Source organism: Podospora pseudocomata (assembly GCF_035222375.1).
Source record: "Podospora pseudocomata strain CBS 415.72m chromosome 1 map unlocalized CBS415.72m_1, whole genome shotgun sequence".
NCBI classification, from domain to species: Eukaryota; Fungi; Ascomycota; class Sordariomycetes; order Sordariales; family Podosporaceae; genus Podospora; species Podospora pseudocomata.
The window spans coordinates 3686838-3708654 of NW_026946363.1; the positions used below are offsets into that span (position 1 = coordinate 3686838).

The 21817-nt window shown below is 52.9% G+C and overlaps 9 protein-coding genes across 9 annotated transcripts; 5 read left to right on the forward strand and 4 right to left on the reverse strand.

Annotated features, from left to right (window-relative positions):
* Positions 1 to 497: 497 nt before the first annotated feature.
* Positions 498 to 2008, forward strand: QC762_113650 (uncharacterized protein; the record flags this gene model as incomplete). Its single annotated transcript, XM_062885787.1, has 3 exons — positions 498 to 1018; positions 1070 to 1470; positions 1531 to 2008. The coding sequence occupies 3 exons, from the start codon at positions 498 to 500 to the stop codon at positions 1812 to 1814; spliced, it is 1206 nt and encodes a 401-aa protein (XP_062748762.1). The 3' UTR covers positions 1815 to 2008.
* Positions 2009 to 2780: 772 nt separating this feature from the next.
* On the forward strand, positions 2781 to 5010 carry QC762_113640 (uncharacterized protein; the record flags this gene model as incomplete). The annotated part of the gene is made up of 2 exons (XM_062885786.1): positions 2781 to 4008; positions 4067 to 5010. The coding sequence occupies exons 1-2, from the start codon at positions 3501 to 3503 to the stop codon at positions 5008 to 5010; spliced, it is 1452 nt and encodes a 483-aa protein (XP_062748763.1). The 5' UTR covers positions 2781 to 3500.
* A 343-nt stretch (positions 5011 to 5353) lies between these two features.
* TVP23 (Golgi apparatus membrane protein tvp23) lies at positions 5354 to 6437 on the reverse strand. Its single transcript, XM_062885785.1, has 3 exons — positions 6199 to 6437; positions 5811 to 6140; positions 5354 to 5747 (listed from the first exon to the last, which is right to left on the reverse strand). Exons 1-3 carry the CDS (start codon positions 6287 to 6289, stop codon positions 5593 to 5595), a joined length of 576 nt encoding a protein of 191 aa, XP_062748764.1. The 5' UTR covers positions 6290 to 6437; the 3' UTR covers positions 5354 to 5592.
* Positions 6438 to 6744: 307 nt separating this feature from the next.
* QC762_113620 (uncharacterized protein) lies at positions 6745 to 7973 on the forward strand (the record flags this gene model as incomplete). Its single annotated transcript, XM_062885784.1, has 3 exons — positions 6745 to 6784; positions 6840 to 7499; positions 7563 to 7973. 3 exons carry the CDS (start codon positions 6745 to 6747, stop codon positions 7817 to 7819), a joined length of 957 nt encoding a protein of 318 aa, XP_062748765.1. The 3' UTR covers positions 7820 to 7973.
* Positions 7842 to 10064, reverse strand: QC762_113619 (uncharacterized protein; the record flags this gene model as incomplete). Its single annotated transcript, XM_062885783.1, has 3 exons — positions 7842 to 9343; positions 9396 to 9453; positions 9507 to 10064. The coding sequence occupies 3 exons, from the start codon at positions 10062 to 10064 to the stop codon at positions 7842 to 7844; spliced, it is 2118 nt and encodes a 705-aa protein (XP_062748766.1).
* A 930-nt stretch (positions 10065 to 10994) lies between these two features.
* Positions 10995 to 15320, forward strand: QC762_113615 (uncharacterized protein). Its single transcript, XM_062885782.1, is given in 7 exon segments — positions 10995 to 11211; positions 11229 to 13765; positions 13846 to 13918; positions 14044 to 14150; positions 14211 to 14452; positions 14512 to 15141; positions 15153 to 15320. The coding sequence occupies 5 exon segments, from the start codon at positions 13746 to 13748 to the stop codon at positions 14598 to 14600; spliced, it is 531 nt and encodes a 176-aa protein (XP_062748767.1). The 5' UTR covers positions 10995 to 11211; positions 11229 to 13745; the 3' UTR covers positions 14601 to 15141; positions 15153 to 15320.
* A 283-nt stretch (positions 15321 to 15603) lies between these two features.
* On the reverse strand, positions 15604 to 16590 carry QC762_113610 (uncharacterized protein; the record flags this gene model as incomplete). The annotated part of the gene is made up of 2 exons (XM_062885781.1): positions 15604 to 16365; positions 16534 to 16590. The coding sequence occupies 2 exons, from the start codon at positions 16588 to 16590 to the stop codon at positions 15604 to 15606; spliced, it is 819 nt and encodes a 272-aa protein (XP_062748768.1).
* A 1322-nt stretch (positions 16591 to 17912) lies between these two features.
* QC762_113600 (uncharacterized protein) lies at positions 17913 to 20130 on the forward strand. The gene is made up of 4 exons (XM_062885780.1): positions 17913 to 18814; positions 19022 to 19040; positions 19109 to 19424; positions 19477 to 20130. Exons 1-4 carry the CDS (start codon positions 18774 to 18776, stop codon positions 19938 to 19940), a joined length of 840 nt encoding a protein of 279 aa, XP_062748769.1. The 5' UTR covers positions 17913 to 18773; the 3' UTR covers positions 19941 to 20130.
* Positions 20131 to 20219: 89 nt separating this feature from the next.
* On the reverse strand, positions 20220 to 21632 carry QC762_113598 (uncharacterized protein; the record flags this gene model as incomplete). Its single annotated transcript, XM_062885779.1, has 1 exon — positions 20220 to 21632. One exon carries the CDS (start codon positions 21630 to 21632, stop codon positions 20220 to 20222), a length of 1413 nt encoding a protein of 470 aa, XP_062748770.1.
* Positions 21633 to 21817: the final 185 nt, after the last annotated feature.

A 21817-nucleotide genomic window follows, 5' to 3' on the forward strand; every position in this document is an offset into this window, starting at 1 on the left:
CGATCTTGGACATATCTCATGACCGCCCTACCGCTTCAGCCCACCTGTACAAGCAGCCCGGGATGGAGGTTGACCAAAAAGTTCGATCATGTCGATCACCCGTTACCCGTGCCGCTTGCCGGCCTCGGGTCGGGGTAGTGGGCTCCGGATTGAGGTGGGGCTAGCCGTCGTGGCTGGTAGACCCGCCGTGCCTCCCCGGAAATGAGTGGGGCCGACCGGCCGGTGTTTATGACCCGGACCGGGCTGCCGGGTCGGTGTTTGTCAACTGTGGTGTTGGGACCGTGGTAGTTTGTTGACCTGATATTTGACCGTGGGATTTTGGAGGTGGAGCTGAGTAGTTGTCAACACTACCATAGGTGTTGATCATCACCGCGGTCTTGACAGAATGAACTTGAAGGTTGGAAGTTGTCGGTGGACCCTAACCCTGAAGTTAAATCTCTCGCCTGGAGCGAGCGCTAACTGGGTTAGGGTTATTCTCTGATAAGATAGGCTTGGCAATGCACCTTGCTGGACAAGCAGCTTTCGCCGCGCAACCACACCATTGCATCACACTAGGTAATCATCAAATCATCATGGCAACAAGAAGCCCCGAAGCTACGTCCGAACCGCAAATCGTCTTCAAGGCCGGGAAAAAGAGAAAAGCGTACCGCCAACGAGTCGAAGAACCTGAAAGCGCGAACGCTGATAGCCAGCATGCGATCGAGCCAACCCCAGAAAACCCCCCAGCGGTAGCAGGCAATGGCGCGCAAACAACAGCTGCTGAACAGGACGAAGAGAAAGGCCTCTCTGTCGCCGAGGTACTCAGATTACGAAACTCGCGAAAGCACAAGTTCGGCGGCGTTGGCTTCCGCGCAACGCCCGGACAGTCGACACATGGCGATGACGATGGCAGCGTCCCCGAGGAGCAAAGCCTGGTTCTCCACGGCAGTGCCGAGACGGAAGCAGAACCCTTCGGCGGAATCACACAACGGTTCGCGCCCCAGACAGGTCTGGCTGGCGATCTAGTCAACAAGCATATGTGAGTCTCCCTTTTGGATACACCGAGCGACCCAGAGGCTGATCAAGCAAGGGAGGAATATGTAGAATCTGCATTGGCTAGACGAAAGCGGCAGGCCGCGGAGCTCACAGTACAGCAAGAAAGTCTCGATGCTGGCGCATCATCAGCAAATACGGCCAACTCAGATCCGAGCACTTTGCCTTTCAGTGGCCCACAGGTGGATTCGCAGCGAGCTTTACAAGGCAAGCTTATGGAGATTGACCTGGGTGATGAAGCTCGCGAGCGCAACATCGAGATGACGGAGCGCGCTCGAAAGCGATTACAAGGGCAGATCGACGAGGAAGATGAGAATGAGGGCCGAAGGAAGACCCGCCTTGGCCCAGATGGGAAGCCATGGCGTGGCCGGAGGCGCAGAGGAAGCGAAGATATCAAGCGAGACCAGCTCGTGGAGGAGTTTTTGAGCGAGAACAAGCGTAAGTGGACTATGAACTCACACTTTCAGCCTGTAAGGATTTTAGCTAACCTCCTCGCAGTCGATATCTACGATGTACCTTCGGCAGAAACTCCCAGTGCGGCTGACCTGGGAGACGGAGATGAATACGCAGCAGATGATCGCATCGCTGAAGAATTCCGCCGTGATTTCATGGACGCCATGGCACAGAGACACCGGAAGAAACGAGTAGCTCAGCCCGCTGCTAAGCCTGGCGCCAGCCGAACAGAAGAGGTCCTCAAAGGGCCGAAGTTGGGTGGCAGTCGAAACGCAAGAGCAGCCATGCGGGAGATATTACTCAAAGAGCAGGCCACGAAGCGAAGGTGAAATGTGTTTCTCTAGGCGCGCAGCCTTGCAGGAGGATGAGGCTTGGGGTCTTGAGGAATGCATTTGCGAAGTCGAGGCTCAAGACTCTCGCACTTAAGCAAAATTTTCGGATTTCCTCCGTTTCGGGCCAATACACCACTAAATGCTGACAGCGCTATGGTACCCTGATAGCCAGGAGTTTTCTTACTCACACAGCGCTTTTAAAAATACATGCGATGCTCAAGATTATCGGTGTAAGTTGGCTTGGGAGCTGAATTCCATATAGGCAGGACAATTGATTAATCCACCACGTGTTTTCTGCAATCAAGAGTCACCGAACAGCTCTAGACTTTCTAGATCAGGATATGTTTGAAATCGGCCAAGGCCATGCCAGGCGATTATACTACTAACGCATTTCAGGATCATCGGCCCCCATTCGTTGGAGTCGCTCTCATTTGACAGTATCAGCGGCAAGACGCAGCTCAGCCCCATGCTTGCTGACACCCCGCCGCCCCCCGCCTTGGGCTGCAGGGAAATAAGAGAAGAGACAGAGAAAAATGATTCCACGAACTGCCTGGAAACGTGTGATTGGAGTGGCGTGGATTTCCCTCTTGGTTACGAGCAAACTCGCACTGTCACACAGCTTCTCAAACACAGCTTACACCACAGGCGGAGTATCACCTCAGAAACTTGCTATTCGTCTTATCAGTCTGGGTCACTGTTTTCTTACTCAGTCACTGTATGCACGCGGTGTAAGTCAGGGTGTCAGCGGGAACCGTCCCACTCCAAAGTATGGATCATCGCGTTGCTATATTGGGCTTTCTTGTCAAAAATGGGTCACTATCGGCTGGGTAAGCGATTGGCCAGCTGCAGCTTGATCAAGGCAATTTAGGTGTATCGTTGCAACCACAAATCTGTCTCTTTGCATTCTTTTCTAGTGGTTATGTACGAAAAAGTCTGGTGAATGCGACGTCAACGACGGGGAGAGAGATATTGGAGTGTTGCCACAGTAGGAGAGGAGGCGAAGGGACTTGGTTTGGTTGAACGGACAGAGTTGCACCGTTGCGGCGTCACTTTTTCGTTTCACACAGCAAGTTTAGTTAAAGTGGTGGTGTGCTTGTTGCCTTTGGATTTTCGAGGAGGGGGAGGGGGAAGGAGGATCTCTCAATCTGATAGGAGCAAGTCACTCAGAAACCGGCACAGTGCGGTTCTTCTTTTGAGGCATATCGATGGATCGGTGGTTGAGTGGGACGCTCAAACCGAAAAGGGCGTTTTCTGGTTGGTGAAAAAAAACCATCTTTTTGTCTGCGCCTCTCAGCCCTTTGGCTATGCACAGGGGGGGTGGTTGGACTGCGCGCAATCCTTTCCATCTTTCTCAACTGGGGGGTCACAAGAGAGAGAGGGAGCGCTTGGGCGGTTTGGGTCTGGCTCGGGGCTTTGTGTGGGATTGGTGCTTACTCGGAGCCTTGCACAATCTCTCTCTGTCTGGCAGCACGGCTTACCTCTTTTTTACTCTTTTCAACGAAAGTGAATTGACGACAGCATCAATTACGCATCGGAATTTGGTGCCCAGAAGACGCGCGGGCGGACAACCGAACTCGACGACGACGATATCGGCCATGAGATTGTCAACTTGAAAGGGACGATTGACTCGGGTATCACGAACGGCAAACTATTCTGGACGAGTCCAGGAACCGACAAAGGATAATGAGGATATCGGTGAGCCGGGCCTGGATGGCCGTCACATACATGGTTCTTGGATTAGCGAATGGGCATGATCGTGGGCAAGATGCCGCTTCACCTATAAATACTGGAGTTGGGAAAGTCAATGAATCTGTGCTCTTCGACCCCTTGAAATTCAACGGCAATTATAACCATGAGGCGGCCATATTCTTGGTCAAAGGGAGTATGCCTGGGACCACTTTCACCTGGAGGAGTCAAAACTACGAGGTTGTCAAAAAGATCGCGCTCTGGCAAAGTAGCGAGGACAACAACGCCATGAGTGGTATGAGCCCACCACAGGAGATTACTTTTGTGGCAGTCGTATACGAGAACCCCCCAGAACAGCCGTCCGGACAGTTTCCTGAGGTGACAACGTCAACAAACACGCTCAACCTTATGATGAAGCCCACAGTTCCATCACCAACGCCTGGGGCCCCAGGTGTGAGACGACGCCAACCTCCCAAGTCCGATGGTTGCAGCAAATTAATTTCAGGTATGTGCTGCCACCTGTTACTGATCCAGGTGGGAAATGATATTAAGAATGGATATAGCCCGACAGAACGGCCCTGGCGGTTCCCTCATGTTTGACCCGAATGAGCTTAGAGCAAAGTGTGACAAGGTGTTCAAGCCAGGTTTTCCACTCTACTTTGTGGCTAGTTGGGTGGACAATGGTCAATACCGCAAGAGTTATAGCAGAGCCTTTACAGTGGTTTACCATGAAGAGGGATATGCGGTCGCCTCCACCAACCCTCTATTCAAAGATACAAACCCTTATATTCAGATGGGAAGCGATGACGGGACTGATGTACCAGAAGCCCCTTCGGCAACCTCAACCCCTCTGGGTGGCGGCTCCATACCGACCAACGGAGACCCAGCCGCCTTGAGCCCAGCCCCAAAGAGTGGACTTGAGCTGGGAGCCATCATCGGCATCGCCGTCGGCTGCGGTCTAGCAGGTCTCCTCGCCGTCCTAGGAATCATCTGGTTCGTCGTCCGCCGCCGCCAACAAAAGCAGAGCCTCCACCCCACCGGCTCCTTCAACTCTGACCACCGCGGCGACGACCTCATGGTCGAGAAAGAAGCCCACACCGGCGTCGACGTAGACGCCTCACCAAACTCGCCTTACTCCGACGACGGTCACCCCAACGGCACCTACCCAACAGGCACCGCCGTCACAACAATAGCCGCGCCAGCAGCGGCAGCTCCTCCTCACCTTCAAGACCAATCCCGTTCTTACACACCATACTCTGACCGAGCAGGAGCCGCAGCCGGAATTACCACCACCACACCAAGCATCCGAACGGAATCTCTTGCCCACAACGACGACGGGGCCCGTGCCAACGTTCCCAGCCCAATACCAGGGCGGGCGACACCACGGGGTCTAACCACACCATACGCCCACTTGGTAGAGGAAGGAATGACGGAGGATGAAATCAGGAGGTTGGAAGAGGAGGAAAGGCAGCTGGACGCTGCGATTGAACAAGCAGGGAGACGATAAAGAAACAAGACGGAGAAAGGGAAAGGGCGCCAGCGGCGTTAAAGGTTGCATGATATCGAATTAGCCAGTCTCGTATTGATTTTTCTGTCCCAACTTCACCTCTGCAGTCGTTCTGGCATAAAACTTGGGACCACAGTATCATTGAACATGGTGCGAAAACAGGGGTTTGGGGGTGTGTTTTGCATAGCATCGCGCGTCATTCGTTCAAAGAGACTTGTGAGAGATCATTATCCATTATCAGTCAGGTCGAACTATGACAAACCATATGTCTTCTTTCAAAGTATGATACTCTGTGGCTCTCCATCACAACTACCAAATTACATAACCTCGATAACTCTGATGCTGAGTTTCAAACAACATGATTCCATTTTCCTCCGCCCGGCCCAGAAGCTAGATACGCTCCCAACCTGAACTTTATAATACCGAAAGAAACATAACAAAACGGCCATGCTAGCCCAAGTTTCCTCAAAAACGCCAATGCCTACGCCCCTGTAATCATACACTTCCCGTATCCCAAACTTGTAAGATGGCTTCCTATACTAAACCCCCTTCTCTTGAACCACCCCCACCCAACATAACCCATCATCTCGTAAAGAACCTCCCCACCATATTACTCGCAATGCTCCCGGCCAAATTCCCACCATTAAACGCGCTCCCCGCAATATTCGACGCCTGGCTAAACTTGTCGCACCTCGAAAAAGCAAGTGAGTTCGTGATCGTCAACACAAGCGCAATAGCTACCACCAAACCGTCAGCACCTTCCACTCCCTCAACCACTCGTTACCCAAGGTTATACTCACCGACAAGCGGCAACCAAATAAACTTGAAACTAAACACCGCCACCACCGCCAGCGCGATCCAAAACAGCGGCTGGGCGTAAATCGCAATCCAAAAGAACCTACTGTCCGTCGCGTTGATCACCTTTGTCCCCGGCTCGCTGCTCTCAAACACCCAGTGGGAGTCCCCAGTCGACGGGTCGACTTCGTTCCACCAGCGGAGGCCGACCAGGCGGCGGCCGGCGATGTTTTTGAGGTAGTAAAAGTCGGCGGCGAGGAGGAGGATGGTGATGATGAAGATCATGACGAGGTTGTCGGTGAAGAGGAGGCCGAAGAGGTAGACTAGTAAGCTCGCTGGGGGAAGGGAATCAGTGAATGCGACGGGGTTGGTAGGAAGAGGGGAAAAACTTACAGACTCGGAAGCCTAGGAATGTGAGGAGGGTTATTGGGTGGGAGGATAATCGCCAGCTCAGGGAGCCTGGCGCTGGTTGGGGTTGTTCCATCTTTTCAATAGTATGCGTCTGCTATGTTCAAGCTGGTGTGCGCCGTGCGTGTGTGGTGGATCGTGATGATTGATAGCTATCTTTTTTGGTGGTGGTGGTGTCTTTGGAGCTGTTGCTTACATTGGCTTAGGTGTTGTTAGTGCGCATTACGGGGTCTAGGCTCCTGAACAGAATTGACAGCTGTGATGGACGGGTTTGGCAGCTGGTGAAACGGCTTACATCGGGCGCCACTTTTGGGCTATTGACCCTACATCGATCATCCCGTCCCCGCTTCACGACTTACACCACACTTGCTTTCCTGTTGGGGAAGTGAGATATACCAGGGGTCCGTTGTTTATATTTCTTTTGGATATTAGTGAAGATCGTTCGTGAGAGTTCGCTTTCAACCCTCGGCTTCTCATCATTCGTCATCGTAACCCTTTCCGAGACTCACTCTCACACTCACTACCGTCAACATGCCAACCACCTCCACCCTCCGCCGGGCACTCTTATACGGTATGTTTCCCCCTCATTCCACCGCCCTCTCTCTCACTCACCAACAACTCCCCAGTCCCCTCCTCCTCCCAAAAATTCCTCTCCAAATCCCTCCTCCTCCCCCACACAACAGACAACATAACCTACGACCTCGAAGACTCCGTCACCCCCTCCCTCAAACCCACCGCCCGCACCAACCTCCTATCCCACCTCTCCGCCCTTCCCAAACCTCCCCCCAACATCGGTGAACTCGCCGTCCGCATAAACGCCATCTCCACCCCCTACGCCCTCACCGACCTCACCACCCTCGCCCCCTTACCCTCCTCCACCCTCTCTACAATCGTGATCCCCAAAGTCAACTCCCCCTCCGACCTCACCTTCGTAATCGACATCCTCCGCCAAGTCTCCCCCCAAAATGAACCACAAAAGAAGGTCATCGCTCTGATCGAGTCCGCCAAGGCGGTCATGGACCTGAAGCAAATCTGCGAGGCAGGAAAGGGGTCTCTTGACGGCTTGATCTTTGCTGCCGAGGACTTTGCCTTGGATCTGAGCTTGACTCGCACGCCGAGTCTTCGGGAGTTCTTGTACGCCAGGAGTGCGATTGCTACCGCGGCGAGGGCGTCTGAGCTGAGTAGCACTATTGATTTGGTGTGCACATCTTACAAGGGTGAGGAAGGGAAGGCGAGGTTGGAGGAGGAGTGCAGAGATGGGAAGGAGGTAGGGTTTAACGGGAAGCGTAAGTTTGATCCGTCCAGGATTGTCCCAACTTTGATGAACGGGATACTGACAGGTGAACCAGAATGTATACATCCCAGCCAGGTTGAGATCGCGCAACGAATGTTTGCGCCGGATGAAAAAGAGGTCGAGTGGGCTGTCAGAGTAGTGATTGCAGATGAAAAGGCCCAGGCTGCTGGAAGAGGGGCGTGGACACTGGATGATAAGATGATTGATGCTCCCGTGGTTGGGAAGGCTCATTCCGTCGTCACCAAGGCCGAAAAATGTGGCATTGACGTAAAGGGACTGAGGAGGAAATGGCAGGGTCAAGAACCAGAGTAAAAACGAAAAATGCCCAAAACAATCAGGTTTCGTATAACTGTCTATACTGCCCGGGTATTGCAAGCCCTTGGCCAGACCTCCACATCCTGCCCGGTAACGATAGATCCGCTCTATCCTGCCCCAGGTATCTCGGTAATATTCTTGCAGGTGGCCTTGACTTCCGTTCCGGGGTTCTGGGACCCAACAAAACCTCCGTGTCGGAGTTTTCAGCAAGATCATCGGCTCCAATAATAGGCGCATACTGGCGGTTTTGGGCATCGTGAGCTGTGTTGGACCCTTCACCTTCAAGCTCTTCAAGGCTGAAGTACTCTTCAGTCTTGACTGGAACACCATTATCCTCTACCGCCAAGGCATCGCTCAACTCCCCAAGATCTTCCTCTTCTATCCGTCTGATAAACTCGTCCATGTCTTCCCTGTACGGTGCTTGCGGTCTTTGTACTGTCGAATTCGGTTCCTGGAACCGTACCCTGTTACTGAATCCCTGCGCAAGTTGTTGAGATGCAATCATGGATCTTGGTGGCGAGCCTGCTTCATTTCGCTGAACCAGGTCGCTAAGCCGGCGGTCAATTCGCAAGCCCTCGGCGGAGGTATTGGTATGGAACGGCTGGGAATTGGACGCGTGATACTGCCCGAGAAACTGCTGTTGGCTTCCGCCGTTGGCATGATACGAACTTGGTGCTTGAACATAGTGCCGCGAGTGCATAGGCACAATATGGTTGGTCACAAATTCCTCCAGGTATCTTTGTTCGCCAAGAACCTGTCGCCGGCCCAGTGCTTGTTCAGAAGAATAAGGCTGCCTGTTTGGTAGCGCATGATGCTGATGGAAAGGCTCCTGTTTTATCTCATTGATGGGGGTTGGATTGGTGTTAGAGTAGGGGCTGTCTGGAAGCAGTTGGATCCTCCTCTGTATTTCAGGACCACAACGAGGTTGCGTGGCAGCATCCTTGGAGTCGTTGAATGCCGTAGGTACTTGCTCAGTGGGCTTTAGCAACTCGGCCAGCAGCGATTGATCGGTTTGCGTCTCAGCATCTTTGTACCTAGGCAACACTATTGTGACAATATGCCCGGGGGCTGAGGGTACAACACCGGGACTTTCTTGTCTTGAGGAGTTTTTCGGTAAAGGTATTTCCAATTGCCCTGATGGTTGTACTCCAGGATGTCTTTCCACAGAAAGTCTGATGTGATTGGTATGATCCACTGGCTGGCTTATGGACTTACTCACTGACCAGCTATTGTGGAGAATTTGTTGCTCACGATGACTTCCTTTCTTAGCAAAGTGCCGACGCTTTCTTTCTTGCTGGTATGCTACGGTGTTAGTTCTCGATGGGCTTGAAAAGTAGGATTCGTCCTGGTTAAGATCGTATGAAGAGTCCCGCGGGTGGGCAGAAACATATTGCCTTGAGGTTCTTGATGGGAGGGCAAGGGGCCGGTGAGCCGAATGGTGGCGGTCTTCAAATACTTTGCTGAAACTGGTAGACTGTCGTGACCCCGGAGCATAGCTGGGTTGATGGTCATGTCTGCTGACTTTGGTCAAGTCAGCCAATACTCATCATTAGCATGCTGCACCCTTACTTACCTGGTGCGAATTTATGATCTGGTACCCTCATACGGCTTTCTGTGTTTATGACTTGCAGCTGTGAACTGTTAATTTGCTCGTCTGTTCCCGTGTTTGATAGAGTGGGCTTACTGGAACCCGATCCGTCCTGACCTTCGCCTCCTGGTCTAATTTTCCGTTACGATCTTTGTTTGGTTGTTTCCTACGGTTTATTTCCCCTTTATACTCATACTTGTCCTCGTGAGTTTTGTACCTGCGCCGTTTCTCAAAGCGAGGTTCAACTTGTCCACCATCAAAACCATGCTCCAAGGACACCGAGGGACTGCGTGAGACAGATCTGCCCCGTTTCTTGCCTCTGATGATATCGGTGTCTCGATATCTGGGGGAGGAAGTGCGTCGCAACCTTTCGTCGCTGTCAAGCGCCGTGAGAAGAGAACGATGGGGGTGTCGGTTCTGTGTCCGTTGAACCCAGGCCCGGACGCGCTCACTAGGGTCGGCTCTGTCGTCAGGAAGGTAGCGCTTTCCTGCATTGTTCAGGGGCTTCTCGACTGCCTCGGTGTGCCGACCCCGATCATGCGATCTCTCCTTGGTGTTCCTTGCGTGTCTGCTTCGTTCGGGTTGGTCAGAGCGTCGATGGTCATCTTTGGGTCGGTGATTATGCTTCTTTTTTCGCGACGCCGCCGCCGTCATCCACAGCACATCGTCATCCATGACAAATTACCGGGGCCAGTGAAGCCTTGGGAGGGCTCAAGATGGTGAGAGAGTCTCCCCTTCCGTACCGAGACGTCCCGGTGGGAGGTTCTGAGTGATGCACATCATGCCTTGCTCCTTCCCCCTCATTCTTCTATGATGTTAGGCATTGGCGGGGTCTGGACTCGGCCAGGGAAGGTGCCATACATCGATCACATCACAATCGGCAGGAGCCGCCAGCAAAGGCGATCAAGTACCAGCTTGATTTCCATCCATCACCTCTATGCAATGCCTATGTCACTCATCACGTTCTCTGGGTCATCACCATGAAGTGGAAATCCCACCAACCTGGGCCTCTCCTCCCGTCCTTCCGTCATCCCAACCCCTGTTGCGGATCAAGCAACCTTCTCCACACGTCAAGAGTGCTGGGCAGCGAGTCTGGAATTACTGCGTACATACTCTATAGCCCTCGGTTGCATCGGTGAGTCTTCCGCAGATCTAAATATGGCATCACTACGGCTAAATAATATCGTCAATCATCCCGTCCTGCGCACATGTTCCCCAGACCAAGGCTTCTTGGGAGCCTCAAGGAGCTTCGGCTGTGCAACCTGTCATCCTCACGCAGCTGGGCGATCCTGGACTGAAGTCTGGGTGGTCATGCCCGGTGGTTGATGGCCAGGCATCCCTTCGTCCCGGATCCAATACTGACACCGGCCGGGAAATTGAGGAACCATGGAGAGTCAAGACCGAGCGCTCTCGAGATGAACCATGCAGTTAGAACCCATGCCAAGTCCAGAATATGCATCTTAGTGAACAGCCAGTGGGAAGCCTCGCCGAAGTGGGACGACCGTTTGATGCCTCGCCTTCCCTGTTTAGTTCACTTGCAGGGACCTTCCGGCTCCGTGATTCACCAAACCCAGCCGGTGGCGGGTCCGGGGCATCTTTATCTTGACGTACCAGCACACCCACACACGGCGGCGGCTTGTCGAGACCCGTGCAGACTATATATGCGCTTACAACAGTCATGAGTTGCAATGTGTTTCAATCGACATGGGCCGATCCTCGCAACCTGGGTTCGGTTTTGCCCATTACCCCATGCAAGAAGCTATTATGCCGCTGCCCCGCGATGGAAGCTCTCGGGTGAGAGCTTGGGAGCTTGGGGAGCTTGGGGGCTTGGGAGCTTGGGTCAACTGCTTTGACCTGGATGGCACCTCGTGGTCAATAGAATGATCGACACACAGGATGGACCAAGCTACGGTACTGTTCACCCGCTATTGACATACATCCTATAGCAGCGCTTGAGGCGGTCGCATCATGGCTTCAATGCCCAGCAAGAGGTGCCATTGCCAAGCCTGGACTAGCGGAATATTCGATACGCATCAGATATCTCCTTCGCTCCGAGACTACACGCATACACAGAGGTCAGGAAGGGTATGAGGACCGGACGTCGAGTCCTCTGCGTTATGCTCGCCTTTACTGTGGGAGTTGGAGAGGCCCTGTTATCGTCCAGGTGCCTTGCTTCGCGGCAGTCCACTGACCCGTTTACCCGATTTGCTGTGGTGTGATTAGTTTGGCCTCTGCAAGTCAAGATCGACTGGATGAATGAAATTTCTGGAAGCTGGATCGCCCGCAAACTATCTTCTTGTCAGGTGGTAGCCGTCGCGAAAGGCACGTGGGCACAAGAACGCGGTCGTCATGAAGCTTGAGCAACTCATCTGAAGGCAGCCATCGAGGGGTCGACAAAGGGTTTCATGTCATGTTGAGGTTGCACTCCGATCGAAATGCTGTGAAGTTTCGCATCTTGATGGGTCATTCAACCATGTTTCATACTGATATCCACTTTCCTTCTCTGGACGACTCGTTGCACCCTAGCCGATCCTGGCTCTGGGAGTCTCTATTGGGACTTGAGTGCTGTGCACAGAAAATGGAGACATGCACATGGAGTTGTATCGAATGCATCACGGTGGCCCTGAAAATTTGTTTTCGGAGGTGACCGGTTTGGCCCCTTCTCAAGGAGAACTTCAGGAGCACTTCGCTCACCACAGAGGAGCGGGTCTGGGGACAGGCCGAGGGTAAAAGCGAGCGCCAAACGGTTTCTAGGTACTAGGCGCACGCTACACCAAACGCAGCAAGGGTTTTGTGTGTTTCCAGGGCTGTTTCTTGCCATCGATTCCTGTTCCACAGGGCCACGATCCAAATGACAGGGGTTTCCGGATATGTTTCCAGCACCCGTTTGCTGCCTCTGGCGTTGTTCATGGGAAACTGGGGCCTTGACGTGAAGGTCCATATTCTGCTTCCACTCGGGCAACCAAAAAATGAGTGGGAGGGAAGATGCATAATACAGTCGCATATTTGCTAATGCCGGCAAAATCACCACCAGTGCCTTCGTCGACACATCCACGGGCAGCTAGGACGTGGTGGGGCTTGCGATATCACCATTGGAGAAAACCTGGATCACGAGCTAGAAACAACCTTTCTGGGCACATCATCTCTGGGCAAGGCAAGATACCTAGACCCCAGCGAGCAGGAATAGCCAGGGTGACGAAACCAAGGCAGTTTCCCTTCATAGTACAGAAAACCAAGGCCAGGGTCTGTATTGAGCTAGTAGCTGCAAAACTGCCAGGGGTCATCATCAGTGGCAGTGAGGTGGGGTTTAGCAGTCCTCTGATCTGAAAGACGTTGATCAAGGATCTCACGACTGTCCTCTGACCAATCCTAGCCTTGAACTCCCTGGACTCATGGGTAGCTACGGGGAGCCAGGGCGTATTCGTATGGAGTGTTTGGATCTTTATACAGATCTTCTGTGGCAAACGACACATGTTACACAACTCCTCCATGCCACAGGCACCCGTAGCGAACGCTGTCCTGGGGTTGCGGTCCCTTTGGTATGTTTGATGCTTGTCTGGGAACATAACCATGCTCTCATGATTATGCCTGGCAGGACATCAACCGGGGCAGCAGAAGCAAGGTACTGCACGGGAGCGACCGACGTCGGCTCACGACAACGGCCCTGTCTCATGGACCAAAATGCGGCCAAGGCAGAAGCGGTATTCGGGCCCTTCCCCAGGAACAGGTAGCCCGCTGTACTGGCATATAAGACGGGTAGCATCAAGTGCCTGCCAGCGGCTCTGGTTCTTCATCCCCCCAAGTGCCCATCTCTCTCCCACCAACCAACCGGCACCACAGAACATCTTTGGAGAACCCTTGACCCATACCACATAACACAGCTTCGCTAAACACCCCACTGTTCCCTGAGCCACTGGTCGCGCCTTCCCCTTACCATCCTCCCAGTCTCGCTTGAGGAACCAAAGGCTTGATTTTATCGAAAACAGACTGCTTTGTCCGGCTGAAATCATCGAGCCACTCGACTCTCGACTTTCACCTCCGACACCTGGCCGGTTAAGAAGGGCAGTCACCCAGTCTCGGAGCGTTTCTTTTCTCACCCACACTGTTCAGAGGCAAACAGCAGCACCCATCAACCCAGTGCTACTTAGCCCCTGGCCCCCCGCTCTTTTCTTCCAAGCAACCTTCGACTTTCTCTTCCTCATCAGGAGTCGCATTTGCTCCGACAACGGGAGACTCGACTTGATCTGAAAGAGCACTAGTGTCTACTATACACTAGTTAGATCGAAAGAAACTTTCCCTTCCAGTGCAGCCGACGCAAACAAGAAATCCGACAGCATGTCCAAGTTGTTTATTGGGTAAGACAAGAAGTCCAATGGAGTGCAGATTCTGCCTCCTTCCCCACATGCGGCAGGCGACTGGCTAACAGAGAAAACAGCGGCCTCGCATGGCACACCGAGGAGGCCACTCTGAGGCAAAAGTTTGAGGAGTTTGGCGTGGTGGAAGAAGCAGTATGTCGTGGTGCGCTTTCATTTGGTGCGGCTCTTGCTCCTTGTTACCATCGCCCTTGGGCATTGGTGCTTGGTAAGGTCAGGAACACCGCGAAGACTCTGGTCTCTAACCTCTCCTCTTCTAGGTTGTTGTCAAAGATCGCGACACTGGCCGTAGTAGAGGCTTCGGTTTCGTCAGATACACCAACCCAGACGACGCCCAGAAAGCCATCTCTGCGATGAATAACATCGAGTACTTTTGTCCCCCAGACTACCCCCCCCTTGACCTTGCAGTTTTCTGACCCTTCTCCAGATTCGACGGCCGTCAGATCCGTGTTGACAAGGCCTCGGACACTGGTCCCAGAGGCGGCGGACGAGGAGGTCCTCCTGGCTTCGGCCGTGGTGGATACGGAGCCGTCCAGATGGGAGGTTCTCCGATGCCCATGGCATACGGCGCCCCGCAACCGTACGGAATGCCACCCAACGTCTACGCCCAGCCTTATGGACGCGGATACTCCCAGGCCGTCCCGGCAGGCTACGCTGCCCCTCCCCAAAGTAAGACGATACGAAAAAGAACAAGAGGGAGCACTGTCACTAACAGTTCCTTTCCTTAGCCTGGCAACAGCCATACGGATACCCTGATCCCTCCCAGCAAGGCCAGCCGCACCAGCAGCAGCAGCCTAACCCAGGTCAAGGATACTAGGAATTTCGTCAACCAGACCACCGTGGTTCTCTTCCTCCTAACAGCTTCTTCTAAAAGAAATGACTTTGAGAACCGATACCAAAACAACACACGACCCGTTCGAGTTTTCTGTACGATCAGGGCTTTTTGCTGCTCTTTGAGAACCACCACATATACCCCGCTCGATCCCTTTTCCGATACGGTTTTTTTTTGTCTTTCTCATGTTATGATCGACATTTCTTCGGTTTAGTCGGACGGCTACCTAGACAACAGCCACTGGGCTTTGTTGGCTCCGTCTCCCCGTCCAATTATTATTTGTCAGCCCAGAAGCAAAACAGGGATTTTACCACCCATTTACCTGTGGTATATGTGGTGGTGGTGGGTTCTGAGAAATTTCTGGGCGTGTTTCTGTTTTATTTTTTTGTCTTGTTTGCTTAGTCTTTAATGCATTTTTTCTGCCCGTTTTTTGATATGTCCTGTTTTGTTTGTTTCTTCTTTCTCAAAAGTAGGGATATCATGTGTGTGTGTGTTATGCTATTGTTTTGTGTGTGTGTGTGTGTGTGTGTGTGTGGGGGGACTATGGCTGACGACGAAACGGCTGTGGGAATTGGGTTGGGCATTGGGGGAGGGATGCAGATAAAGGGTGTGTTATGAATCAAGGGGGGAGTGGGTTATGTCATGGGCTTCCCTTTTGTTCAACAATGCCGCGGGTTGTTTCTTGTCTCATGTGCGACATGAGAAACAGAGGGCCGGCTGGGCTGTCTGGGTGGGGGTGAGGAGGTTGTGAAAAAGGAAGAGGTGAGACAGGTGGAATATGCTGCCTGTATTGCTCAGGGGAACGAGAAAGCATCAAGGGGGGGGATGAGAAAAAATAAACCATGAATTGGTGGAGGGAATGAAAAGGAGGAGAAAAAAAAAGAAACAGAAAACTCGTAGCTGTGTTTTTTTCTTCTTGTGTTTTCAATTTTCTCTCTCCTTTTTGGTTTCTGAGTGTGCGCGTCTGTTTGTCTGTTTACTTCGACCATCACGAAGTCTTTTCTGTCTCTTCTTGCTCGTCTATGCTGCTGACCTTTGGGAACTCGTGATGTTGTTGATGATGATGATGATGACGATGATGCTCATGTTGATGCTCCAAAGAAGAAGAAGAACCGTCCAGACTGACAGTGACAGGAGATTGCGCACGCAGGATTTGGTTTTTTCTGTCAGTCTGGCTCACCACCACCTCTCCTTTCCCTTCCGCCGCCGCTGCCGCCGCCACCGCTCGAACCCGATTCGACAGGTCGGTGACGTGCTCGTCACCGCTTTCCGGACTGAGTTCACCGAGGGCCTTTTCCAGACCCCACAAGTAATCACGGTTCAGCCCCGACGGCCCCTCGCTGCGGTAGATGTGCTCGGCTAGCTTCTGGGGGTCCTGCGGGCCGACGAACTGCTCATTGTCTGGCGTTCCGATGTAAACCAGCGTTTGGATCGGCAGTTTCCCGGGCAGGGCAGTCAGCGGATCGTTGGTGTTGTTGTCGATGCTGGGTGCTGGGTGGAAGGGGGTGTAGTGGATTGTGTAGCCGTTTATCTCACGAATGTCGAGATAGTCCTTCACCTCGGCGACGCGCTCGGGAATGATGCGGTAGGCGACGCCCCAGACTTTCTCGCGGGCCGAGTCATGGTGGTCGGTCAGCTGCTCCCAGTATGAGCGCGAGATGAGAGTCACGACTCGTCCTGGGGCTTCGGGGGTGCCACGGTGGTCTTCGCTGTTGGAAGGGCAAGCAGAGAGGATGATGGTTAGTGAGGTCTGCTTGGTTGGGGATGGAGCTTGAAGAGGGAAACGACAGCAAAGGAAGAAGGAAGAAGGGAGGCTGAAGGGGAAACAACAGGAGTAAGAGGGGGGCCCGGTGGGCTGGCCAGGCTTGCGTCAAGTCAATGGGAAGGGGTTGGATGCGATGACGTTGATTTGGCACACAGCCTGCCTGCCATCAGGTCCTCCCTCCCCAATTTGTTCGTTAATCTGGCCCGGCATGTTGGCCCCTGGGAGATAAACAACAACGTGAAAGAATGAGTTGGCAGAAGCGAGGACAACAACCCGGAAACTATGGCCAACGGTTCGGTTCCGGGTTGACGCTAAGGTGGAATGGATGGGAGGAAGAAATGTACCTTGCCTGTAAGCGATGGTTAGCTATTATGTTGGGAAAGGCAGATACGTAGTTGGTAGGAGATATGTCCTCAATGGTGGTGGTCCGAGCTGTGGGGGGGTGGGTGATGGGTACGGGGGCGGGAAGGGGAAGGAGAGAGGAAGAAAAGGGCTCAGGGGGAGGCTCGGGAGCACGGGAGGGTTGCAAGGGCAACGACATGGGCGACGCAGAACACATGCACGACACACATCGGCACACACACACACAGACACAGACACAGACACAGACACAAACACACACGTACTTGCCAGAACCGTCTCACATAGCCTGTCACCCAGCCTGGGATTCTCCTGTCTTGGCTCAAATTAGCTGCCGTCTTGGATGCCGGAACCAGAGAATGGGGTTCTCGGTATCGATTTATCGATCGGTACGTGATGTTGGGCTAAGGACCAGGCAGGTAGGTGGTAATGGGGAGAGTACCAAAGTGCGGCGGCGGTTTCCAGATCAAACTCCTGTGGTGATTATTTAGCCTCGTGTGTTTCTGACAGCATAAAAAGTCTTGATTTGTTTTCTTATTTCCTTCTTTCCGGAGGGGAGTGTGTAAAAGCTTACCCGTATCCAAACAGCCAAAACTCATCGGCTTCGGCTTCGGGTGGCATGTTGACAGCGAACACGGAGTAGTGTGAGTTCGGATCCTTCTTACTAGGCGCGTATACGCAGTAGGGATGATATGAGCTCTTCTTGGTTTGATGTTCTCTTCACGGGGTTAAGCGAAGTGCATGAGCGCCTCAACACACAGACCGAGCCCAACAACTGCAACGGCCGTACTATTAAAGCCGGCGTGGAAAGTGCTGTTCAGGGCAGGTATTACATAAGGTAAGGAAAGTTGCGGTCAAATTCCAGCGCCAGCGAAAAGGTGGAGGATCCCATCCGGCTTGTGGGACTATCCGCTGCGGGAGCTCCAACAAGCGTGCTTCAGCCGGCGTATCGCCTCATTGGAGATATCAACATATGTATATTCTACAAATCTGTGTGTATTATCTCGTCAGGCACCCAAGTTGAGCTTTGGAGTTGTGCTGTTTATCTCATATGATATTGATCATGTGTCACCCCAACCATATGCCGCCTACCATTACTCATGTACCACGGCCTATTGCTCTGACTCGTGACGGCCTCTTGGTTTGGTTTACTTCTTTAAAAACCTCGAGAAGGGGACTCTGACAGAGACCGAGAAGGAGGAAGAGGCTGCAGTTGTCAAACTCGCCAGCGGTAATGCTGAAACCCAGACTAGTCCGGATTTGCGGCAGCAAGCCTTCTCGAAAAAACTGGGGGGGAAACGACAACGAAGGCGCTCCCCCTCTCAGATCCTAAAGTTGAAGATGACCCCACCAGGAGCGAGCCCCTGTGATGGACCCTTGTGACGCTTCTGGAATTTGATGGTCAACTGGACCATTTCTGTAGATTAGGTTGATACGGATTAGAGAAAAGAACAGGCTTCAAGATAACGTGGATATAATCTCCTTGCTAGTTCAAAATCTTATAAATAATAGTCATCTCGTCAAAGCGTCCGAGTGACCAGTGTCTAGGAAATCGGCCTGGGCAGGAACTGCACGACCGGAACCGGCACCGACGAAACGTCACCGAGTGGCTTTTTTCCAGCGCCAAGGGGACGGATTCCCATGATTACATTTCATGGATACAATTACCGTAAAATCCCCACTACCATCTCGCAGCATCGGGCACCGCTCCAGCACGCTGGTGGACGAGACGCAAGCCGCCGTGCTCGGCGTCGAATAAGGGGCAGCTAAAAGTAATATCAACCTGTCGTCTCCCAACTTTTTTCGCGCTTCCCTGAAGAAAAAGGAAGCCTTGTTTTCCCAGACATACCTATCTGAGGCTGAGCACCCTGCACGCCTGGCGCAGTACCAAAAAACATTACACTACTTAACCCCTCGCAAAGACCTCCAACTGTAGCCTCCCCACCGTCCAACCCTCAAACCTGACACACCTCAGGAGAACTACCAGCGACGATCTTGTTTTTCGAGTCGCAAACCACCACCTCCTTGCAAAGATGGCCTACAACAGATCCTACAACCCAGATGAGCTGCCCAGGTGAGTGCTGCCGCATGCATGAGAAACGCGCAAGCCCAAAACATCCGTTATCAATGCTCTCTCCTGTGGCTTCTTGCTTTTGCGCTTGCGCCAGGGGGGATGGAACCCCACCATATTTGGCACTTTGCTCCCCCCTCCATCACCACATCGCCACCACTACCTGATGATCGTATCGTTTTGCTAACACGCCGCGTTTGCTTTCCTCAGGTTTGCGGAGCCAGAACAAGTGAGAACTGCCATTCTCTAATCCATCATTCTGCAAGAAGCTAACCGGCCGTCCCCCCTTCGTATCAGAAAGGACCAAGGTCGCCCACTGGACAGGCCCCCCCTCCATCCTCCCGATACGAGAACAAGCCACCCCCGCCTCGCCCGATCGAGCACAAAAACTCACACTACGACCGCTACGACCAGACCGGCCGGTTGTCCCCACGACACGCCCCGCCTCCGGACCGATACGGCGGCATGAGCCCCCCTCCGACAGCTACCCAGGGACGCCCGGTTCAGCAGACCCGTCCCCCTGCCAGCTCCCGCCCACCCCCGAGTCCCGCCCCGCGCGATGGCGCCGCTGACCCAACCTTGCTCCCTCTCTTCCGGGCCGTCGACAAGGATGGTAAGCTTCGCGCCATGGTCCTTTCCTTTCTAACCAAGCTAACAAATCAAAGGCACCGGTCAACTCTCGGAAAAGGAGCTCTCGGCCGCCCTCGTCAACGGCGACTGGACCGCCTTCGACCCCCAAACCGTCCGCATGATGATCCGCATGTTCGACTCTGACCGGTCAGGCACCATCGGATTTGAGGAGTTTTGCGGGCTGTGGTCCTTCCTCGCCTCGTGGCGCACGCTTTTTGACCGGTTCGACACAGACCGGTCGGGGAACATTTCCCTGGAGGAGTTCAAGGGCGCACTGGTGGCGTTTAGGTACCGCCTGAGCGACCAGTTCATCAAGGTTCTGTTCAGGACGTATGACAAGAGGGGGGAGGGGGTGATGAGCTTTGACTTGTTTGTGCAGGCTTGTATTAGCCTGAAGAGGATGACGGATGTGTTTAAGAAGTATGATGAGGATCGGGATGGGTATATCACGTTGAGCTTTGAGGATTTTTTGACGGAGATATTGAGGCAGTTGAGGTAGATGATATGATGGGGGTGAAGGGACATAGGGAGATGGGGGTTTTTAATCTGTGTGTCTAGTTTTGAGGCATGGCGTGTTGTTGCTCGATCTTTGGACTTTTTTTTTCCACAGATTATTTTATTCAACAATGGGCAAAGGTGGTTCATCATACCGTTTGGTTTTGTTGTTTCATGAGCATAACAGGCAGAGCGAGCGAGTAGATGAGCCACTCAAGACACATTAGTCATTGAGGTGTAGCCAATTCATTGTTGACAACCGTAGTCTAGGTATTAGGGCTCTTCAAGCTGGCACCCTCCCTCCGTGATGAACCTCTTCCTTTTTGAGAAACAACTCCAAGTTAGACCGCCAATTGCACTTTTCCAACGAGGGGATGGATATCCCTGCTGCTGCTGTTGCTGGGGTTTTCCCGGAACTTGATGAGCCAACATTATCCTTGGCAGTCTTGTTTTTGTTGTTGTTGTTGTTGTTGTTGTTGTTGTGGTTGTTGTCGTCCTGACCCTTAGTACTCTCAGCACCGCCGTGATCATGGCCTCCCTGCTTCTCATCTTGCAGTTCCCCTCGGTCGGTGATCGTCCCCATGACAACACCACCACCACCAGGCTTGCTCGTCGTGCTGTGAAGGGTGGTCTTCTCGCCGGGTTCAAGGACAAGGACAGCTGTCTTGTTTGTTGTTGTTGTATTCTCTTCTTCTTCTTTTGTTGCGAGAAGCTGATGGATGTCGTCCTTAGTGTACTGCTTGGGGATTTTTCTTCTTCTGGAAAACAACAGCCTGTTGATGAGGCCGCGGAGGACTAGGTCGCCGTCGTGGGCGCCAATCCAGACTTTGGCGGCTAGTTTGATTGCTATTTCGATTCCTGATGGGACGGTCCCGCGGTGGTGGGTGTTGTTGAATGGGTGGAGGAGGACGGTCAGTGGGAGGGCGGCTTCGGAGATTAGGTGGTTGGTTATGTAGGTATGGATTGTTGGGTAGGGGATTCCGTGGGGGATGTAGAGGATGCTGATGGGTCTGTCGTCTGGGGGTGGTAAGGGATGTTGCTTCGGTTGTTGTTGGATTGAGACTGGAGATAGGGGGGTTCTCAAACTGGTTTGGGATTTACTCCGGAGTCGTGGGGGAAGGGGCAGGTGGTATAATGGGGGTGGTGGCGGCCGGTAGGTGATTCCTATTGCGTATTGAAGGCCTAAAATATCGGGTTGTTGAGGAAGGAAGGCTACTGTTATTTCTCCTGGGTCTCCTGGGGGTGTGGATGGGGTTGGGAATCGCAGTATGTGAAGTCTGCCTGGTTCTTGGGGTTTCCATTTGGGCAGGGTTCTGACTCTACTCTTCTCAAAGTATTTCCAGCTCTTGATTTTGCTTCCTGAGGCTGGTGTTGTTAAGATGACCGTTTTCGTACCAACGGCTGGGAGCTGCTGGAGGGTAGCTTTATTGCAATGTTTGGAGCTGTGGTGGGATATAATGACCAAATCTGGCTCGGGAAGCTCAAGGAGAGACAAGATGCAGGGTGGCTGTCTGTGAGTTTCATTAACTATCTTTGGATGCATGACTTTGGCCGGTCCTGTGATCCATGGGTCTAGCAGGATTCGGAATGGCTTTGGGCTCTTGGATGGACCAGCTCGGCTGTGTTCATAGCTTCTGGGTTCAAAGGTCAACAAAAAGGTGGCATCGCTGTTGAGATGTTGTAGAGTGACGGCCATCGAGGCTGACCTCAACCGGGCTCAACAGTTATGACCCGATAAGGTAGGGCCATATAACCAATGTTTCTGGAGCGAACTTGACTCGGAAGCAGAGTCTGAATCTATACCTGTGGTCGTGCTAGACAGGGACAAAATTGACGGCCGACTGAAAAGCTATACCCCAGTTTCACGCGCTCGATAAGAAT